Source organism: Artibeus jamaicensis, unplaced genomic scaffold (assembly GCF_021234435.1).
Source record: "Artibeus jamaicensis isolate MK-2021 breed Jamaican fruit bat unplaced genomic scaffold, CSHL_Jam_final contig_1803, whole genome shotgun sequence".
NCBI classification, from domain to species: Eukaryota; Metazoa; Chordata; class Mammalia; order Chiroptera; family Phyllostomidae; genus Artibeus; species Artibeus jamaicensis.
In genome coordinates, this window is record NW_026521356.1 from 5,021,671 (window position 1) to 5,041,032 (window position 19,362).

Here is a 19,362-nt window from a genome sequence, read left to right on the forward strand (position 1 = left end):
AGCTTAACAATATTGAATCTTTAGATGCATGAATATGGTATATTTTTCCACTTTGTCAGATCTTCTTTAATTTTTTTCAGCAGTGTTTTGTAGTTTTTAGTGTGGACGTCTTATGTATATTTGTTCATCTTTTCCTAGCCTTTGAGTTTTTTTGATGTTATTATAAGTGGATATTTAACATTTCATTTTCCCAATCTTTGCTGTAGCACAGTGACTTTTTAAAATCGACTTTAGATAGAGAGGAAGGGGATATGGAGAGGAGAGAGAGAGAGAGAATATTGATTTATTGTTCCACTTATTTATGCATTCATTGGTTGATTCTTGTATGTGCCCTGACCAGGGAGTGGGACTGCAACCGCAGTGTATTGGGATGGTGCTCTAACCAACTGAGGTTCCTGTCCATGGCTTTGTAGCACAGCAGTTTTCTACTGATGTACGACAGTACACTGGTGTGCTGCAAGAATTTTTAAACATACAATTTAGTCAGGGGTACTAATCTCTTTTCCCTTAGATTTTCGAATAAAAATATGACAACAACCAGTACAACAGCTATCTGGTGTGAATGAATCAAAATTACACCTATTATTTGTCAGATTGGCAAAAAAAAAAAATACAGTATATAGAATTTTAGCAATTAGTATATGTGTGCCATAAAATGAAAAAGGTTGAAGATCACTGTTGTAGCATATGGAAATATAACTGAATTTTGTATATGACCTTATGTTCTGTAACTTGCTAATATACTTATTCTAGTAGCTTATTTTGGTAGATTCCTTAGGACTTCTATATAAACAGTTGTCATAGTTAGAGAGTTTTACTTCTTTCCAATCAATTTATACAGCTTTCTTGTCTTGCCCTATTGCATTGGCTGGAATTTCAGGTACAGTATTCAATATTAGTAGAAAGACATCTTTGTTTTGTCCCCAGTATAAAGGGGAAGCACTCACTATTTTACTGTTCATTATTATGTTAGTTGTAGGTTTTTCAAAGATGCTCTTTATACATTGGGGAAGTTGACTTATGTTCCTATTTGGCTGGGAATTGTTTGTTGTTTTTTTTTAAAGTCACAAGTGGGTGTTAATATTTTCAAATGCTTTTTCTGCATCTTGGGAATGATTATATGTTTTTTCTCCCTAGTCTTTTAATATGGTGAATTACATAGACTAATTTTTTAAAAAGATTTTATTTATTTTTAGAGAGAGGGGAAGGGAGGGAGAAGAGGGGGAGTGAAACATCAATGTGTGGTTGCCTCTTGTGCATCCCCTGCTGGGAACTGGCCTGCAGCCCAGGCATGTGCCCTGACTGGGAATTGAACCAGTGACACTTTGGTTCATAGGCCTGTGTTCAATCCACTGAGCTACACCAGCCAGGGACATAGACTAATTTTTGAGTATTAAACTAACCTTGCATTCCTGAGGTTAAAAAAACACTCTTGCTCATAATGTATTACTCTTTTTATATGTTGCTTGATTCAGCATATTAATCTTTTGATAGAGATTTTTGGCATCCATGTTCTTAGTGAGGATGTAAATCATAATTTAAATGGGATATATGATGTGACCTTAAATATACAGCTCTGTTTACAGACTGGCAAACATGTCTTAGCTGATGGTAGCCAGCTGCTGTTCACTGGGACAAATGCTTGCCCAGTACCAGTTGTTAGGATCACGGGGAATTAAAAGATAAATTTGCACAGTGTATCGCCAGCGGAGTGAAACCTGAGCTTCTGGTGTTGTTGTTACAAAACAAATGCTTATGAATCTTAAGTTACTTGTTTTAATAGTCAGTTACTTGATAATAGTCAGTTGGTTTCTAATCCTACTGGCTCTGCCCTATGTATTGCATTCCCCAAGAACAAGATGATACATGGTTTTATTTATATTATTCATATGTTACATTGTGCTTTGCACTGATTGTACCCTAAAATGGGTTGAAATCAATGCTTTTTGGGGGGATTCTTAAGATGGGGAGAACTTCCAAAAACTTTTGTGGCTTTTGTTTTTCTTTAATACCAAATTGATCAAAAGACAATAAGGAGAGAATTTTAGACATATAAGTTAGAATGTTTGGTTTTGGTAATTTTTGTTGTCCTCAAATCACCAATATTTTTCATTTTTACAAATGAAGAAGCAGCAGATACTGCCCTGGCTGGGTAGCTCAGTTGGTTAGAGTGTCCTCTGATATGCCAAAAAATTTTTTAAATTTGATTCTGAGTCAGGACACATACCTAGGTTGTGTAGTGCAATCTTCGTTCAGGTGTGAGGAGGAGGCAACCAATACATGTTTCTCTCTCTCTTTCTAATCAATAAAAAACATATCCTCAGGTGAGGATTTAAAAAAAAGTAAATAAATAAAATTAAAAAGCAGCACATACTTTGAGCTTTTTTAGAATCAATATTTCCTTGTTAATCTTTTTTATTTAGTGCCCTCTTTTTTTAAAAAAATATTTTATTTATTTATTTTAGAGAGAGGGGAAGGGAGGGAGAAGGAGAGGGAGAGAAACACTAATGTGTGAGAGAAACAATAATCAGTTGTCTCTTGTGCACCCGCAACTGGGCACCTGGCCTGCAACCCAGACATGGGCCCTGAGCCAGAATCCAACAGGAGGGTGTTCAACCCACTGAGCTACAATAGTCTGGGCTTAGTGCCCTCTTTTTTGGACATGAGTTGATACTTGGTTTTGAGTTTATTGATACAATTGGATAAAATGATTATAGGTTTTATTATTCCTAGAAAGTTAAAAAAATAAAAGAAAAACAGTTATTGGCAGGATTTACTGAAGTAGTAAGTAAACTAAAATGAGAACTCTCAGAAATGGCTACGGCTTTTTGATATGAAGGGAAACATCACAGGCACTTGCTAAAAACAGAATTTTAATGATGTGAGACAATTGATAAAGACATTTTATTATGAGTATGTGGCTAATATATGATAAGCGGTTTGAAATAATAAGTCTTGGGCTAGTAAATGTTGAGACCAGGTTATAATACAGATTTTCATTTTGTTTGTATGTGCCTCATGTGATGCTTTTAAAACCTCTATTCTTTCTCCTATGGTACTGTTCCATGTATGGGAGAGCACCAGGTTGCATGGAAAATAAAGGACTTCCTGCAACAGGAGATGAGACCAAAGCCTAGAAGTGGAAGGAAGAATAAAACTCATTTTGATAGTTTTCTGTATAAAAGTGGAGTATGAGAATATTGGTTATTTTTATAGAAACATTGCAACATGCTCTACAGATGAATTGAAAAATAATTAGGCCCCCGGAGTCTAGTCCCCATCACACAGTGTTGCAGAGTACAGTTTGGTGCTCAGTGCTATTGGTAAACTGTAAGCTGAGTCCACCTGGTAGGGCCAGTCATCTTTATTTCATCTGTTTCGCCTTTTATAGTGGCCTCTGTGGTAACCTTCTCTAGGAACAGCATTTCTCCTTCTGTTTTCTCTCATGTGATGTAGGTTCCCAGTAGGTGTTCATAATTGTCTAGTTATTCATAAAAAATTAATGGTTTTAATAATTTATAGCAGTCTGAAATCGAAACTAAGGAAACTTCATTTTTTTCTTACAAATATTCTGTGTTGTTTCTGTTCTTCATAAATACTGTTTTGCTGGATTAATTAAAGCCACAAAAACCTGATTTAATTGGCAATAATGGTCTACATCTTCCCATACTCCAAAGTCAAATCAGAACTTTATTACATTTTATTCTTTGAGAACCAGCATGTTCTGCTACTCCTCTTTGTTGTTGTCCCCCAGGTTTTCCTAACTGATCTAATAGTGAGTTGTAATATGTGGTTATTACTAATGAGCAAGAGTCAGTTTTATTTAAGCCCCAGGGTTGAGTGAATCTAGACCTTGTAATGGTAGTCACTGACTGCATATCAGTCAAACAAAAGTAATTTGTTGAGATTTAAAAAAACATCTGTGTAATCACTTTTAGGGTATTTCTGGAGAATTTTCTCAATTTCATCATGGAGATAATGACCACTGTTTATTTCTATACTGTTTTTTTCTGGTTTCAAGTGCCTCATCAACAGAAATTGTCATCTATTCTCTTGTAGACTGTATTTTAAATCTAAATTCTAAGTGAGAAGTTTTCCACAGCTTTACTGAAAGAAAATGTGACTAAATTGGTTTCAGTAGAATACCTGCCTGGGAGTAAAGTTATCAGAATCAGCTCCTTGAACACAGTCAGACTCTTTCATTAGAGGGCATACCCAGAAAAGGCCTATCATAACAGAATTATCCCTGGTAATCATTTACTGGGACCAAGTCAGCAAAGGCCTCGAAAACTCTTGAGTCAAGCTGGGCTGGGAGGGGAGCCTAAATTAGGCTTAGAAATGGTGGCTAATTAAAAGTAGTAGTCAGGAACGGGTCTGCACATTGTTACACATTCTGAGCTCTGACCTTTTTTTAAAAAAAATTAGCAGCATACTTTTCAAAATGTTAGTACTTACAAAGCACTATTCTTAGTGGAAGTAGAATTCAGATGAGGTCCCTGCCTTCAAAAGAAATTACCTGGGGCCTCAGCCGAGTTGCTCAGTTGCTTAAGGCATCATCCTGATATGTCAAGGTAGCGGGTTTGATCCCAGGTTACAGCACATACAAGAATCAACCAGCCCTGGCCGGTGTGGCTCAGTGGATTGAGCTCTGGCCTGCTAACAAAAGGGTTGTTGGTTCGAATCCCAGTCAGGGCACACTCCTGGATTGCAGGCCAGGTCCCCAATAGGGGACATGTAAGAGGCAACCACACATTGATGTTTCTCTCCCTTCCTTCTTTTCTCCCTCCCTCCCCTTTTTCTCTAAAAATAAATAAATAAAATCTTTTAAAAATAAAAATAAGAGAATTAGCCATGAGTGCATAAATGAGTGGAACAACAAATTGAAGTTTCTTTCTCTCTCCCCTTCCCCTTTCTCTCTAAAACCAATAAATTAAAAAGAAAAACTTACATGAGTTCACACAAAAATGAGTGGAGCTCATGGAAAGCCTTGTGCGTGGAAGGGGCCTGTGTCTCCCCAGGATTATGGTCTGGAACGTGGGGATTGAGTGGATGGGTGGCTCCACCACGGGGCAGGGGGGGGGTGGCAGCTAACCTGGTGCTGTGGCCGGAGCTGGGCCTGCTTTTCTGTTTCATTATGAGCGCTTTCAAATAAACACATAGGAAGACTGAGGCAGTCAACCCCCATTTAGTCATCCCTCAGATACAGTAATCGTGAAGACTTTGCTAAATTTGTTTCATCTATTACATTTTATTTTTTTCTTGCTACTGCATTTTAAAGCAAACTTCAACTATCTTTCAATCCTGTGTGGACTGAAAAAAATATGGCCATTTTCTTGTATAATCACAATGCCACCAAACATTTAACAAAGTTTACAGTAATTCCATGGTATCTCACAGAGGATGTCTCTTATAAGCCTCATTTCAGGCTGTGCTTGTCAATTTTGTTGTCTTCAAGGCCTTTGCTGACTTGGTCCCAGTAAATCATTACCAGGGATGATTCTGTATGGCAGGGCTTTTCTGGGTATGTCCTCTAATGAAAGGTCTGATCGGGTTCAAGGAGCTGACTCTGATAGCTGTACTTTCAGGTAGGTATTCTACTGAAACCAATTTAATTACATTTGCAATAAAGTGTGGAAAGTGTTTGAATTTAGATTTAAAATATAGTCAGCAGGAGCTGTCTCTGTGATACACCTTGTGTGGTAGCACAGAGGACTTCCAGCCCAGTCTGGTGTGGTCATTCAGAAAATGTATAGTCAGAAGGTGTGATGGTATTTGATAATCAGGGCACAAAAAGAACTAAACATGGCTGAGTTTTTGTAGCTCTTGCTATTGATAGTTTGACTCTTCTTATTCTTCCCTCCTTCAGCTATTTAACCACTGAAATGCAATTAGTTTACACTTATGAAACTACCAATAATACAGCCTTTTCACTCCAATATATGACCACACATAGGTGCATATCCCAAAATATTCTGCGAACTAGAAGAAGAAAAGTGGGCAGCCTAACAGTCATGTAGATGCTTGCTTCTTCCCATCAGGGGCAGAGTAGGTCTGTGGATTTGTAATATTTCTAACAGTATAGTCATTTAAACTAAATACCATTATTGCAATACATATTCATTGACCAAAATGAAACCCATTATCTTTCCATGTTTACCCTTGGCTTGGTCAGTGGCATCATTGTCCTTCCACACAAGAAATTCTAAGACTTCCCTCAATTCCTACTGCAAGTTGGTTGGCTATCTTTGCAGGAGCTCTGTTCATTTCACTCTAGGTATCCAGCCCTGTTTCTAGATCTTTACTGCACATATGAATCCTTATGATAGCTTTAAATTTGCCTCAGTCTATCAGTTGTTTTTCCTGCCAGTCCATTAGCTCATTACTGCTGGTTGCCATTCTAAAATAGAAACTTCATCACATAGCTTCTTTGTGCACAAGCCTCTGTAAATTCTTGGTCGGCGACTCACTAAGAGCCAGGCACACACAGAAGTGCGTGTGCCTCAGCCACACTAGACCGTATGCTGTTACTTCACTAACCCTTATTCTTCCCTGCCTTGCTCATACTGCCCATTTTCTGGAATGCTGAGAGTGGTGGAAGAGAGATTCCAGCCTATGTGCTTTCATTTACAGTACTCAATAAATAAAGGTTATAAGGAAGTTTTAATTGTTTCTTTTGGCTTTATCAAATCAATATGAAACTGTAGATCAAAAATACTCTTAAACATTTTTTTTCCCCAGCTTGTGTAGCTCAGTGGATTGAGCCTGGGCCTATGAGCCAAAGTCGTACCAGTTCGATTCCAAGTCAGGGCACATGCCTGGGTTGCCGGCCAGGTCCCTGGTGGGGGGTATTCGAGAGGCAACCACACATTGATGTTTCTCTCCCTCTCTTTCTGCACCCCTCTCTCTAATAATAAATAAATAAAATCTTTTAAAAAACCCACAGAACTTTTTATCCCCACTCCCCCCAGAACATTTTTTTTCATTGTTTTGAGAGAGAAGGGAGGACAGAGGTTGGGAGAGAGGGGAAGGGAGGGGAGAAAGAAAGAGAGAGAGAGAGTGAGCGAGAGTGGGAGCAGAAACATCGATGTGTGAGAAAAACAGAGATGGGTCGCCTCTGGCATACCTGTAACCAGGGACCTGGCCTTGTGCCCTGACCAGGAATTGAACTGAATTTTTGGTTTGCAGGATGGCTGTCCAACCCACTGAGCCATACCAGTCAGGGCCAACAATATTTTTGAATACAGTTTCTGTAATTCAGTACTCTAAGGATTTACAGTCCTTAAGTTTTATAGTGATACCAGTTACCTCCCTTGAATATCTAAATTCTGCCTTTTACCTTTGTTGTTTATTACTCTTTGTGGCAGGGAGGAGGAGGGTGTGAAAATAAAGGAAGTAGATTTCAGTCGGAGAGAGGGAAACACCTTGATAGGAGGTTATCAAACACCAGCTGTTTTGCGGTTTGTGAAGGAGGAAATACAGTTGGGGGGGGGACTTTTCATTTCAAAATAAGATTCCTTGTTGCATTAATATCTTATGCATTCTGTTTCAGAATGTAAAAGTAACAAAAAAAGTAGGACTCTTCGGTTGTCTTGGTAACTGTAATTTATTGCTTTAATGAGCTTTTTTAAGATTCACCTGTATCTGTATTCTGTTGTTAAAAGAATAATTTTTATATTTGTATGGACTTCTCAGAAAATTATAATTCAAATGTTATTTCACATGTATTTATTTATTTTTAGACAAAAGAAGTTAGAAAAAGTGATGGAAGAAGAAGGCCTAAAAGATGAAGAGGTAATTAAAATCATCATTTTTTTCCCCTTGAAACAGCATGGCAGGTCACCTCTTGTTCAGCAAATTGCTAGTCTTAGTGCACAGGGAAGGCTTTTGGCTCAGTGACAGAAACTTAGGAGGGCTAGTGTGCTTCTGGATTTAGGTATTCATGCAGAGGGAGAAGCTAATTATCAGGCATTCAGGAGAGAAAGATTTCTCTAGTTCTATAGTTAAAATAAGTTCATTAGAACTAATTCAGAGTCCCAACAAAAGGAAGAGATGAAATCAAATTAAAAAGTTAAAAAGCAAATTGTAGCATACTTGCAGAATTCACTGAAAAGACTCCCAGAAATGGGGCAAATTTCTGAAATAATTATTAAGGAAAAGATCTCTCAAATCAGCTCTTTTCTCCAATGCCCACAGATGTGGTTCGAGAAAATACAGTTAAGAAACTGCAAGGAACTGAAAAGGCAGAGGAAATGCTTTAAAAAATAGCAATGAATCACAGAACCCAGGAAAGTGGTGAAAAATATCCCAGATTTGTAGGGATCATAGAAAACTAGAGCGTAAAAGTAAAAGGAACTGCGATGAGTAAAAACCCCAGAGAGAAACTTAAAAGCACACACTTTTATTTTTGTAACAAAGGTTAAAGGAAAATGTTGATGATCGTTTATCCCTCCTTCATTAGCAAGGTTAGACCAGAGGGTCACTGAGGAAGCACCTGTCTGTTGACTATGGTTTGGTTATTGTATCTGAACGCCGCGAGGGGAGAAGTGACTTGTAAGAGTCCTTCTGTGATGCTTCTGTGTGTGAAAAAGTAAGCTTCGTCTGGGGGCCTGTTTTCCAGATGGGTCAAATCACAAATAGGACTTTGTTGCAGAATTTCAACTCCTCACCCTCCCATTCCTCTGTCCTTTTATTTATTTAAACATTAGAAACGACTCAGGAGATCAGCTCATGCTCGGAAGGAAACAGAGTTTCTTCGTTTGAAGAGAACAAGACTTGGATTGGAAGATTTTGAGTCCTTAAAAGTAATAGGCAGAGGAGCGTTTGGTGAGGTAAAAACAAAACAAACCCCCGCAGTTACAGCTGCTTACCCAGTACAGAGACACCACAGGACTTCACAGCTTCTATGTATGATTGTTGATAGACCTGCATGTGGGGGGTGGGTCGAGCACGCCAGCCCCACACCCTAACTGCCGTCTGGCCTCTTCTTCCCTCTCCACTGTCCTGGATCGCTGATGGTTGTGCTCTCTTTTTCCAGAGATGATGTTGATGCTTTAAGTACTGATCTAGAGGGAGAGTTGAAAGGTAGAAGGAAATCAGTAGTTATTATTGACTGTTTTTCTGCTGTAATCATGACAGGAACTCGTATTATACGTGACTTGGAGCCTGTAGTGTTGCAGTGTCACAGAGCCATTGAGCATGTGGTACCAGAAGTTGGCCCAGGCTTCCTGATCTTTTTAAAAAGTTCTACTGATTTTAGGGAGAGAGAAACACTATTTGTTGCTCCACTTATTTATGCATTCACTGATTGATTCTCATGTGATCTGACCGAGGAGCGAACCTTCAACCATGGCATGTTGGGATGATGCTTTAATTACCTGAGAGCTACCTGCCCAGGGCTCAGGTTTCCTCATCTTAAAGCTCTTGTTTCCCAGTACCACTCCACCCTTTATTTCTTCATGTCCGATTGGTACAGCTCTAAAAAGATGGCCCTAGGAGACAGGGTTTGTAGAAATGAGTTCTATAAAGTAGTGGGAGAGAGTTGAAAGAATTTGTAGCTTTGTCCCAGCTAGTCTTGCAGACACATCCTGCTTGGTCACAGGAGTGATCTGGTCTGGTAGGGAGGATTGGAATGAACCCATGCAAGGTCATTCCCTAATGGAAAGCATCCAAAGTGGTTGACTTACTGATGCAATAGTTTCATTATTTTTGTGTAAAAGGAGCATCATGTTATTGAAAACCCACACCTCAGGGGAAAATATAAGTGCATACAAAAGCACAGGTAGAAGATTAACTTGATCCCTTGGCATTGAGAATCCCTGTTGGCCTGTTAAGAGAGGGAAACATACAGTACCCCCTCTAAATTGCTTTCTGTTCAGTGGGGAAGGGACATGTGATTCAGTCAGGAAAACAAAGGTTCAGGAAAAAGAAAACATACACGGCTTGGGCGAGGAAGCGAAGAATGTGCAGGGAGTTGCCAAGAAGTTTTTTGGGGGGCGTTGTATAGTAGACCATTAATTTTCTTTTCATCTGTTTATCTATTCTCTCTTAAAAACACTGGAAAATTGACAGGAAAACTGCATAAACCTCTATTTCCCTAATTATACATTTTAGATTTTTTTCCTTCCAGATGTTTTTTCCTACACATGAGCTTTTGCTATTGTTTTAAGCATTGTAATCATTTACTTAGGTTTTCTGAGCTGACTACATGACATATGCCATGGTTTTAATGAGCCCTTAAGTTAAAAAACAAGGGCTTGAAATTAGATTGTTTTGCTCAACTAGGGAGCCAGAGCTGTTCACGTGTGGAGATATCTGAGGGTGTCTGCAGCACTGGCTTCGCTGGGTGGGATGTATCCATTTTCATACATCATAAAGCACTTTCTTCTGCTTTGGTATTGCTAGTTGCTTATATAAATTGTAAAACCTTTTTAGTTTAAATATTCCTATAACACATGAAAGCCTTAGTTTGGCATTGTAAACTTTTAACTTGGCATTTTTTAAATAACTTTTAGGTGCGGCTTGTTCAGAAGAAAGATACAGGGCATGTGTATGCAATGAAAATACTCCGTAAAGCAGATATGCTTGAAAAAGAGCAGGTAAAACCCAATTGTAGTAGGGATTTGAGTCACCCTATGAACTTGTTGTCTCCTAAAACTGTTCTTTTTGCTTAATTGAAATGTATATTGTTATTACAGTTTTCTTTAGCTCTGTCAAGTTTGAATATATATATAATGTTACTTATCCAACGAAGAAGCAGTTACATATATTTGAAAAGTATAAATAATGCCTACACGTTTTGTGCAGTCTTCTTAACGTGGAGAACCTATCAGAGGAGCGCCTGCTGTTGGGAGTCCCAGGTGCTCACAGGGCGTCCGGATGAGCCTTCTCTTAGGTAACAGCTGATGTGGTGGCACGTTCCTGACTGAATGCTGAGAGAGGAACTGCAGATACACTTTGCAACTGAGGCTTAGGAATTAGAATTTGGAATTGGCAATCTAAAATGTGTCTCACTGTACTTTATTTTGTTCACTGGAATCAAAGCTTGGTCTTCTGCGTAAGCTCATCATTGCCTAAGAGAGAACAGCCTTCTTCTTGAATGAATTTGAAAAAATATGCAGACGGCAGAGCAGTGACCATTCTTCACTAATGATTAAGAGCACTTTTTAAAACCTAAAAAGATACCTAAGTAGTTTGTGCAAAATAAATTTTAAATATTAAGCAATATATTAAAAACGAGAATGCAGAGTTTCTGTAAATCTAGTTTAATTTAACTGGTTACTTAAGAACAAGCTGTAGTGGGTGATGCCCGTAAATATCCTGTAAAAGATCAGATGCTACAGGAGGGCAAAGAGAGACAAGGAGAGCTCTGGGTGCAGAGCCCAGGAGTGGGGAGGCTGGCCCCACACTTACTCCTTTCTGCCTCTTGAGAGGAGGTATAATCACTGAGATTTCGTGTAAATTCCAGCTCCACGCTTGGAATCTATATTTTCTCTTTAATTTTCACGTTACCCAGAATCTTTAGACTCCCAGGAATTTCGATTGAGAGCATCAAATACCATGGCAGTAAATCTTCAGACATTATAGTTTATGCTAACACCAACTTATTAAAAATGCACAACAGCTCTATTTATGTGTTATCTAAAAATTAGTATGTGGTATGGGTGTAAGCACCAAAAGAGTTTTAGCTGATCTTGAAAAGGAAACTGTAAAACTGTGTTTATTAGTTAGTATATTTTGTATTTCACAAGTAAGTTTTATTTTTACAAGCCGTATTTCCTATAGGTTTACCCAAGGTTCAAAATCTTTCTTTATCAGCTAACTGTACTCAGAATGAGACGGTAAAGAAGCGCATGTCATGGCCCTCACGTACTAACCCTCGATAACCTGTGCCTGTTCCCCAGCATGGTGGCAGGTGATCCAGACATTGTGCAAAAACGTGTTCTCAAATGTTGTGCCTCCTTCAAGATTAATTCCTAAAGCTTTTCTAAGTGAAAGTAAAGGAGATATTTGTTAGGATTAGGATTTGAGTCCACCTTGCCATTGGACTCAGCTCCCTGGGTTTGATCTCAGTGTGGTCCATTGAGGGTTCCTGGCCACAGTCCCTGTGGGTCACCATCTTGGAGAGCGAGCAGCAGTCGCACCAGGTGGGAGTGGAAGCAGACCACCGCAGGTCCATTACTTTCGGGTGCGGCTGACAAAGTTCGGATTCAGAGCCTAATTCTTTGTCAGCTAGGTATAGGTGCCTTTTCAGAGGAAAAGTTTTTCGTTTGCTTTTATTAAACCGAGCAAGAATTAAAGCTACCCAGAGAAAGTTCAGGTTGTTATTTTGTCCCACAGGGTGGAAATTTTTGCCACCTGGAAAATTTTAAAGGATAAGAGACCAGCATTTAGCTAGTTTCTTCGTGTTTCTCTTTCAGTGAAAAAGGAAAACCTCTAATTGTGATGCTGGTCGTGGTATTGGGGTGGGACAAAAGACTGACTTATATCTGTTTCCCTAGTGCCCAGGGTAGCAACTAGCCCGTGATTCCCCACCCCATTAAATATTTATGGAACGGGATAAGAATTGGAACCTCTGGTAAGGGTAAGGGTACCCTTACCCTACTCTTTTCCTAGATCTTTTTGTTTTGTTTTGTTTTGTTTTGTTTTGTTTTGTTTTGTTTTGTTTTGTTTTGTTTTGTTTTGTAAGAGGGAGGGGAATAGAGGGAAAAAGAGAGGGAGAGAAACATCTCAATTGGTGACCTCTCAAATTTCTCCACCTGGGAACCTGGCCTGGAAGCTGGCTGGCAACCCAAGCATGTGCCCTTACCGGGAATGGAACTAGCAACCTTTTGGTTTGCAGACTAGCGCTTAGTCCACTGAGGCACACCATCCAGGGCTCCACTCCTTGATCTTGAGGGCCCTAGCTGCTGATTCAGCCCCAGGAGAGAAGGACAAGGTGAACTTAAGTGACTATAGGTTTCCCCCTGACAAACAGGGAATGTTGTAGTCACCAATCTGTCCTCCAAGATGAGTGACAAGTGGTGATAGTAGCGCCTTACCTTTTCTCTTGCTCCTTGCAGTAGGGACAGGCCTTAACAGGAGCCAGGGGAAGCAGAGGCAGGTGAAGGCTGCCTTGTACCATATTTCTGTCTGGTAATGACTTGGTCAAAGCCATGGCTGCCGTTCAGCAAGTGGCATTAGTGTTTTCCAGAAGGTTGCTGCTGTATTAAACCTGAGTAAAGGCAGTAGCTTTATTGGACTTCACCATGATTCATAGCACTTGTTCCCTATGTTCCATTTTTCCCACCTTCATGCTGTTAGTAGAGGTGTAAAAATGTTCCTGCTATTTAAAAATTTATGGAACAATTTTAGTAGCAATTGGAAAGTCAGTAAGTAAACTCAAATGCCTTCAGGCCCCTGGGAATTAGCATGAAAGAATAAGGCAGTTTAGGTATAAGACAGGAGAGGGGTAGGATTTGTGTCCGAATGGAAGTCTGCCTGGCTTTGCTAAAGACATTCCAATTTTAAAAAGCATATAGAACATCGTATCTAACAAAACAACACCCATGGGCCGAGATGCCAAAAGGAGTGCTGGTTTGCAAACTTTGGTACATCTTTACCTCTGAACACATGGTAAACTCAAGCCCTGTGGCATCTGTTAAGACCAAAACCTCTCTTCAAGCATTAGACTGGGATTTATAAGCTTAGATTTTATTCAGTCCAACTTTGCATTTTGTGATTCTTACATAAGAGGAGAGGGGGCTGGATTTGATAATATGCAGCACTGTTTTGATTACCATTACATATTACAAGTAGATAAGGTAAATTTTACAATAAAATGTTTTTAAATGAATTCCACCTGTTCTCCCAAACCTTTGGCAACTTGGCCTCTTTAGCTAGATATTTCAGTAAGAGTAGAAAACTGGAAATACCATAAATTTGAACCTAAAACTTTTCTTAGGTGCTCATATATTTCAATTTAGTAAGAATTGTTTGAGTACATACTCTGTGCACAGCAGTTACCTAAGTGCTGTGGTGTCATAGTATTCTAGAATTGTCAGCGAGGGCACCGGCATTGCACATGCGTTTGCACACCTGAGCCAGGACTTTTTTTTTTTTTAAGATTTAATTTTTTTATTTTTAGAGGGGAAGGGAAGGAGAAAGAGATGGAAACATCAGTGTGTGGTTGCTTCTTATGCACCCTTTGTTGGGGACCTGGCTCGCAACCCAGGCATGTACCCTGACTGGGAATATAACCTTGACTCTTTCTTTGGTTCTCAGGCCTGTACTCAATTTACTGAGCTACACCATCCAGGGCTGAGCCAGGACTTTTTAGAGAGTCTCATCTTGAGATTAATTATATCATAAAAGATTACACTTGTCCCCCCTTATCTGCAGTTTCACTTTCCATGGTTTCAGCTACCTGTGTTAAACTGTGGTCTAAAAACATTAAATGGAAAATTCTAGAAATAGTTCATAACTTTTAAACTGAGCGCTGTTTTCTGAGTAGCATGGTGAAATCGCACACCATCCCACTCTGTCTGCCTGGGGTACGAATCCCTTTGTCTGCTGTATCTACACTGTGTATACACTACCCGGCTGTTAGCCACTTAGTGGCCACCTTGGTCATCAGGTTGACTGATGTGGTATCACAGTGCTTGTGTTCAACTTAAAACCATTCACATAACTTTTTTCACAGTATATTGTTATAATTGTATTTTATTATTAGTTATTGTTGTTAACCTCTTACTATGCCTAACTTATAAATTAAACTTTATCATAGGTGCGTGTATATAGGGGAAAACACTGTATAGATAGGGTTCCCTGCTATCCTTGGTTTCCGGCTTCCACTGGGGGTCTTGGAAAATATCCCTCTCTGATGAGGAGGGAGTATTGTATTGAAACACAAAGGTATGAAAAACAGTGGTGATTTTAACTAATCAGAGGTTCGATTTTTAGTGCTGTTAAAGTTGCTGTTTGCATGACAGCCATTCATTTTGCCATTTTTTAAGCCTTTCATCACTTAAGTTTTCATTACTGAATACTGCCAAGTCAAATGTCAGTTTTGAGTTAGTAGGTTGGCCTAAGCATATATTGGATCTTTTGCATCATCACAATATAATATTCAAAATAGTATTTAAATTGTTTAAACAAATATTCAATCTAATAAAGCAGAGCAAGTCTTGTCATTAATCAAATGCATATACCTCCAGGTTGGCCACATTCGTGCGGAGCGTGACATTCTAGTGGAGGCAGACAGTTTGTGGGTTGTGAAAATGTTCTATAGTTTTCAGGATAAGCTAAACCTCTACCTAATCATGGAGTTCCTGCCTGGAGGTAATTACTTGACGATGAAAGGTCATTTTTCCTTTTTGTTCTGTGGCTTCTTTCTCACCTCAATTAACCCTCCTTTCTAATCCGTGCTCACAAAGTTACTTTCTATGTCTTTTTTAGGTCTGTAAGAAAGTCAGTAACCTGTCTGGTACTGGGTGCCTTTCTACAATTCTTAGTGCCATGAAAATAACCTTCTAATTCGTTCTCATGATTTCAGATGGACATTTCCTTCTTTTTTCTTTCTAAATGTATAAGATTAAACTAGAGCCTGCCTGCTCTCCTGTCAGTGGGCATCATGTATAATCAGTTTCCCAAGTGACAAAATGGAAACTGTAACATTCTTTGCTTCAACTCTTTTGTTTCTTTTTCTGTAACTTATATTAATGAGGAAGGAATTTCTCATTACCTATACTAGTATCCAGAATCAGTTCCTCATTTCTGAGATTTTTATGTTTCATGTAACTTAGCATGTACACCTCCTAAGACAGCTCCAGACAAACCCAGAACAGTGTCTACCATCTCTTCTGGGAAACACAGCCTGTTTCCTAGTGAGCAGGTGAGCTGTGAGCCAACTCTGCTGGGAAGAAAAGAAAACTTTTTCTCCTTTGGTTCTATAGCAAAGCAAATATAATTGTGGCATAATATTTTGATGTTGTGACAACATTTAGTTTAGATCTAGGGTCATCAGTAATTTTTATTAACAATTGATGAAGGTTAAAAAGAGATATAGAATGAGGGGAAATTTTCTACTATTTAGATGCTGATTCTTAAACAGGAATAAGAACCAGCTCTGTCTACCAGCCCCTTGGCATGTGTCTCCTCAACCTTACCTGCACCAACTTCCATAGCTGCTCATGTCTCCTGGACCCCGCCCTGGGCACCCAGTGGAGCTGGCCTATGGAGCCTTACACCGCCTGGCCCGAGCTCTCTGATCACCTGGGTAGGCGGGGAGGCCATTGGCTGCCACATGGCTACCTTAGAGCTGGCCCGGGCACGCTGTCCTTATGTCAGTAGTGTGCCTCCAGATTGCATGTGTGACTGCCAGGAGTGAGTAGGGATTCATATTTTTCATGTCTTGGGTCAAAAAAGAGAGAGTATTTAATAAAAGGCTTGAATGGGTTTTTTTGCATAGGGGTAAAATATCCACTTTTCTCTAAGAATATAAAAATTCCCAAGTTATGAATGAAATGAAATAAATGCAGCATGATGCTCTATTAAAATCAGTTTTCTTTCTCTTTTCCCTATTTTCTAACATAAATGGCTTTCCTGCTTTTCTTAGCTTTAAACTACATATTAGACTTAATTCGCTTTTGTCTTAATTGTTGCGTTAGGATCAGAATCTTTGTTTTGCCATTTTATGTTGCTCATATAATTAAAATTTGACTTTGCAGAAAACAAGGAAGTTACCTTTTAATTATTAAACTATTGATAATGTGTTGTAAAAATTGCATAAAGCATATCAGTTTAAATACCTGTAATAAAACACCGAAGGAAGAAACCCCACTGATTGGGGAGGTGGTTAGTATCTGTGCACTTTGGGGAAGCAGCTATCCCACTTTCAGTTTAGTTTTTCAGTTTAGTTTCAGTTTTTGTTGACTAGCACTTTGCTTCCTAAATCTCACTTTTGTGTTTATGTTGTAGTGCTTTGTGAATAGAGATTGGCGAGTCTGTTTTCAGCCTCCCCGAATGCTTATTATTGTTTGACATTCCAGTCTCTCTCTGTAATAATGGCAGTACAACTTATGTGAAAATGACATTTGGCTCTAGGAAGTTTGCAGACATTTGTGCAAAGTTAAAAAGGAAAGTAGCTTTATCCCCAGGTCAAAAAATTATCATAAGCAAACTTTTTTTTTTAGTGTGAGAGAAATTTTCTTTTTCTCTCAATATAAAATGGAAATCATAGCTCAGTGGTAAGCATCAGCTAGGCTAGGCCACAGTGCTTTGCTCTCCATGGCTATGAATTTTATCTTTAAGTGTTGCAAGCCACTTAGCATTTTTGCCCATAGTGGCGTCGGGGGTCAGTCTCTGGAACACAGCAGAGGCCTTATGTTGGCAGATAAGGAAGGCATATCTGAAAACAGGCACTTACTCATGTGTTTTGTGTGTGTGGTGGTTTTTATCTTCTTGTTTCCAGGGGACATGATGACTCTGCTGATGAAAAAAGACACCTTGACAGAGGAGGAGACTCAGTTTTATATAGCAGAAACAGTATTAGCCATTGACTCCATTCACCAACTTGGATTCATCCACAGAGACATCAAACCAGACAACCTTCTCCTGGACAGCAAGGTACCGTGGGATGGTGGGGTAGCAGGGTGTCCGAGTGTGTCTGTCTCCCCGGTGAGCAGCCTCTTCCTGCACTGCCTGTGGCAGTACCAGTGGGGAAGCTGTGGAGCTCTGAACTGCCTCTGCACTACTTCTCTCTCTCTCTTTTTTCAGGTAAGTTTGCTGTTACTTCCTTTCTTTGAACGGCTTATGGTTCTCTAATTAGATTACATGTTCCTCTTAGAAATAACAGACCTTTTGAAAATGATTGAGGGTGAAATTTATTTAGAAGGTTATTTTGTAATAAAGCCAAAGATAATCATCTTCTCTTAGCATGCAGTTCTCCTGAGGCATCACTTCTGCTGGGCAGCCTTGTCAGGTGAGGAAGCCAGCCAGGAACCAGGAAGCAATGCCAACAAGCAGCAAACACAACTCCCTTGTGTAGGTCCCAGATCTTAGGCCATCTGTTTAAAGAAGAGGCCTGTCAGCCTCTGTAATGGCCTTTTTGTATTTCCCAGGAGATATGCAAATGAGCTTAGTTGCTTGGTTCTTAAACTTACAGCAGATTTGAAGATTATCCTCTGTGCTGCCCGATAGTTTTTAGAAGTCTTTACTTTCTGGAGCTCACTTATCTGTAAAGTGAATACATTGATTCAGAGAAGTTCCAAAGTTACTTCCAGCTCTAAAATTGTAGGATGCTGTGTTCTGTTACACAGAATTGTTGTCTAGACTGAAATTTTCTTTTAAGTAGAAAAGTGTTGGTCAAAAAGTTTGTTTCTTTTTTTCTGTAAGAAAGCTCTAGTGGCGCTTAGCTGGCTTTAAGTTCATTTGAAATACTTTCGTTAGATTGTACTGTGACAGCAGTCATATCAGCTTGCATTAAAAAAAACTTACCCACCTTGGATGGTGTGGTTCAGTGGACTGAGCACTGGCCTGTAAACCAAACGGTTGCTGGTTTGATTCCCAGTCAGGGTACATGCCTGGGTTGTAGGCCAGGTCCTGGGCAGGGGGCATGCAAGAGGCAACCACAAATTGATGTTTCTCCCCCTCTTTTTCCCCCTAAAAATAAATAAATAAATCTAAAACCAAAACTTATTGAAATTGGTAAATTTGTGTAGTTGTTTTAATATTGAAGATGGGAAAAAATAAGCAGCCTTTTGGCATACTATGCTTTATTATTTTAAGAAAGGTAAAAATGCAACTGAAATGCAAAAAAAAAGATTTGTCCAGTCTTTAGAAAAGGTGCTGTGACTGATCAAATGTGTCAAAAGTGGTTTGTGGGGGAGAGTTTGGGGGAAAGGCAGAAAACTGTACTTGAACAATAAAAAAATTATGAAGAAATAAAATCCTAAAATAAAAATAAAATAAAAATAAACCCTTATCTAATAAAAAAGAGTGGTTTGTGAAGTTTTGTGCTGGAGATTTCTCACTCAGGTAGATCAGATAGTGATCAAGTTGAAACATTGTTGAGAACAATCAGTGTTATATGATGCAGGTGGTAGCCAGCATACTAAAATATCCAAATCAGTAAAGTTGTTGGTGAAAATGACAATCGTGTCTTTTATTTTTGTGGAAAAAACTATACAAACTTTTTGGCCAACCCAATAAATGTAATTCTGGAGTATTTTTCTTTCTTGCTGTCTTTTGACAGTTATCTTGCTACTCTTGAAAAACCTGAATTTTTTTCTCTAAAACCCTTTATCTTTCTGTGTTAGGAGGGCAGGAGAATTGTCAGATGATGTCTTCTGGTTAATAGTTTTTTCTTTGCCATAAGAATAATGCATG

The 19,362-nt window shown here is 39.1% G+C and overlaps 1 protein-coding gene across 4 annotated transcripts in view; it reads left to right on the forward strand.

Moving 5' to 3' along the window:
- Positions 1 to 19,362, forward strand: part of STK38 (serine/threonine kinase 38) — a 43,248-nt gene that overhangs the window by 9,703 nt on the left and 14,183 nt on the right. For all 4 annotated transcript variants that reach the window (XM_037146230.2, XM_037146229.2, XM_053671182.1 and 1 more), the window contains 5 exons: positions 7,740 to 7,791; positions 8,706 to 8,828; positions 10,512 to 10,595; positions 15,192 to 15,315; positions 17,447 to 17,601. In XM_037146230.2, coding sequence (XP_037002125.1) covers positions 7,740 to 7,791; positions 8,706 to 8,828; positions 10,512 to 10,595; positions 15,192 to 15,315; positions 17,447 to 17,601 — 538 coding nt within the window. The remainder of the gene's footprint in view (positions 1 to 7,739; positions 7,792 to 8,705; positions 8,829 to 10,511; positions 10,596 to 15,191; positions 15,316 to 17,446; positions 17,602 to 19,362) is intronic.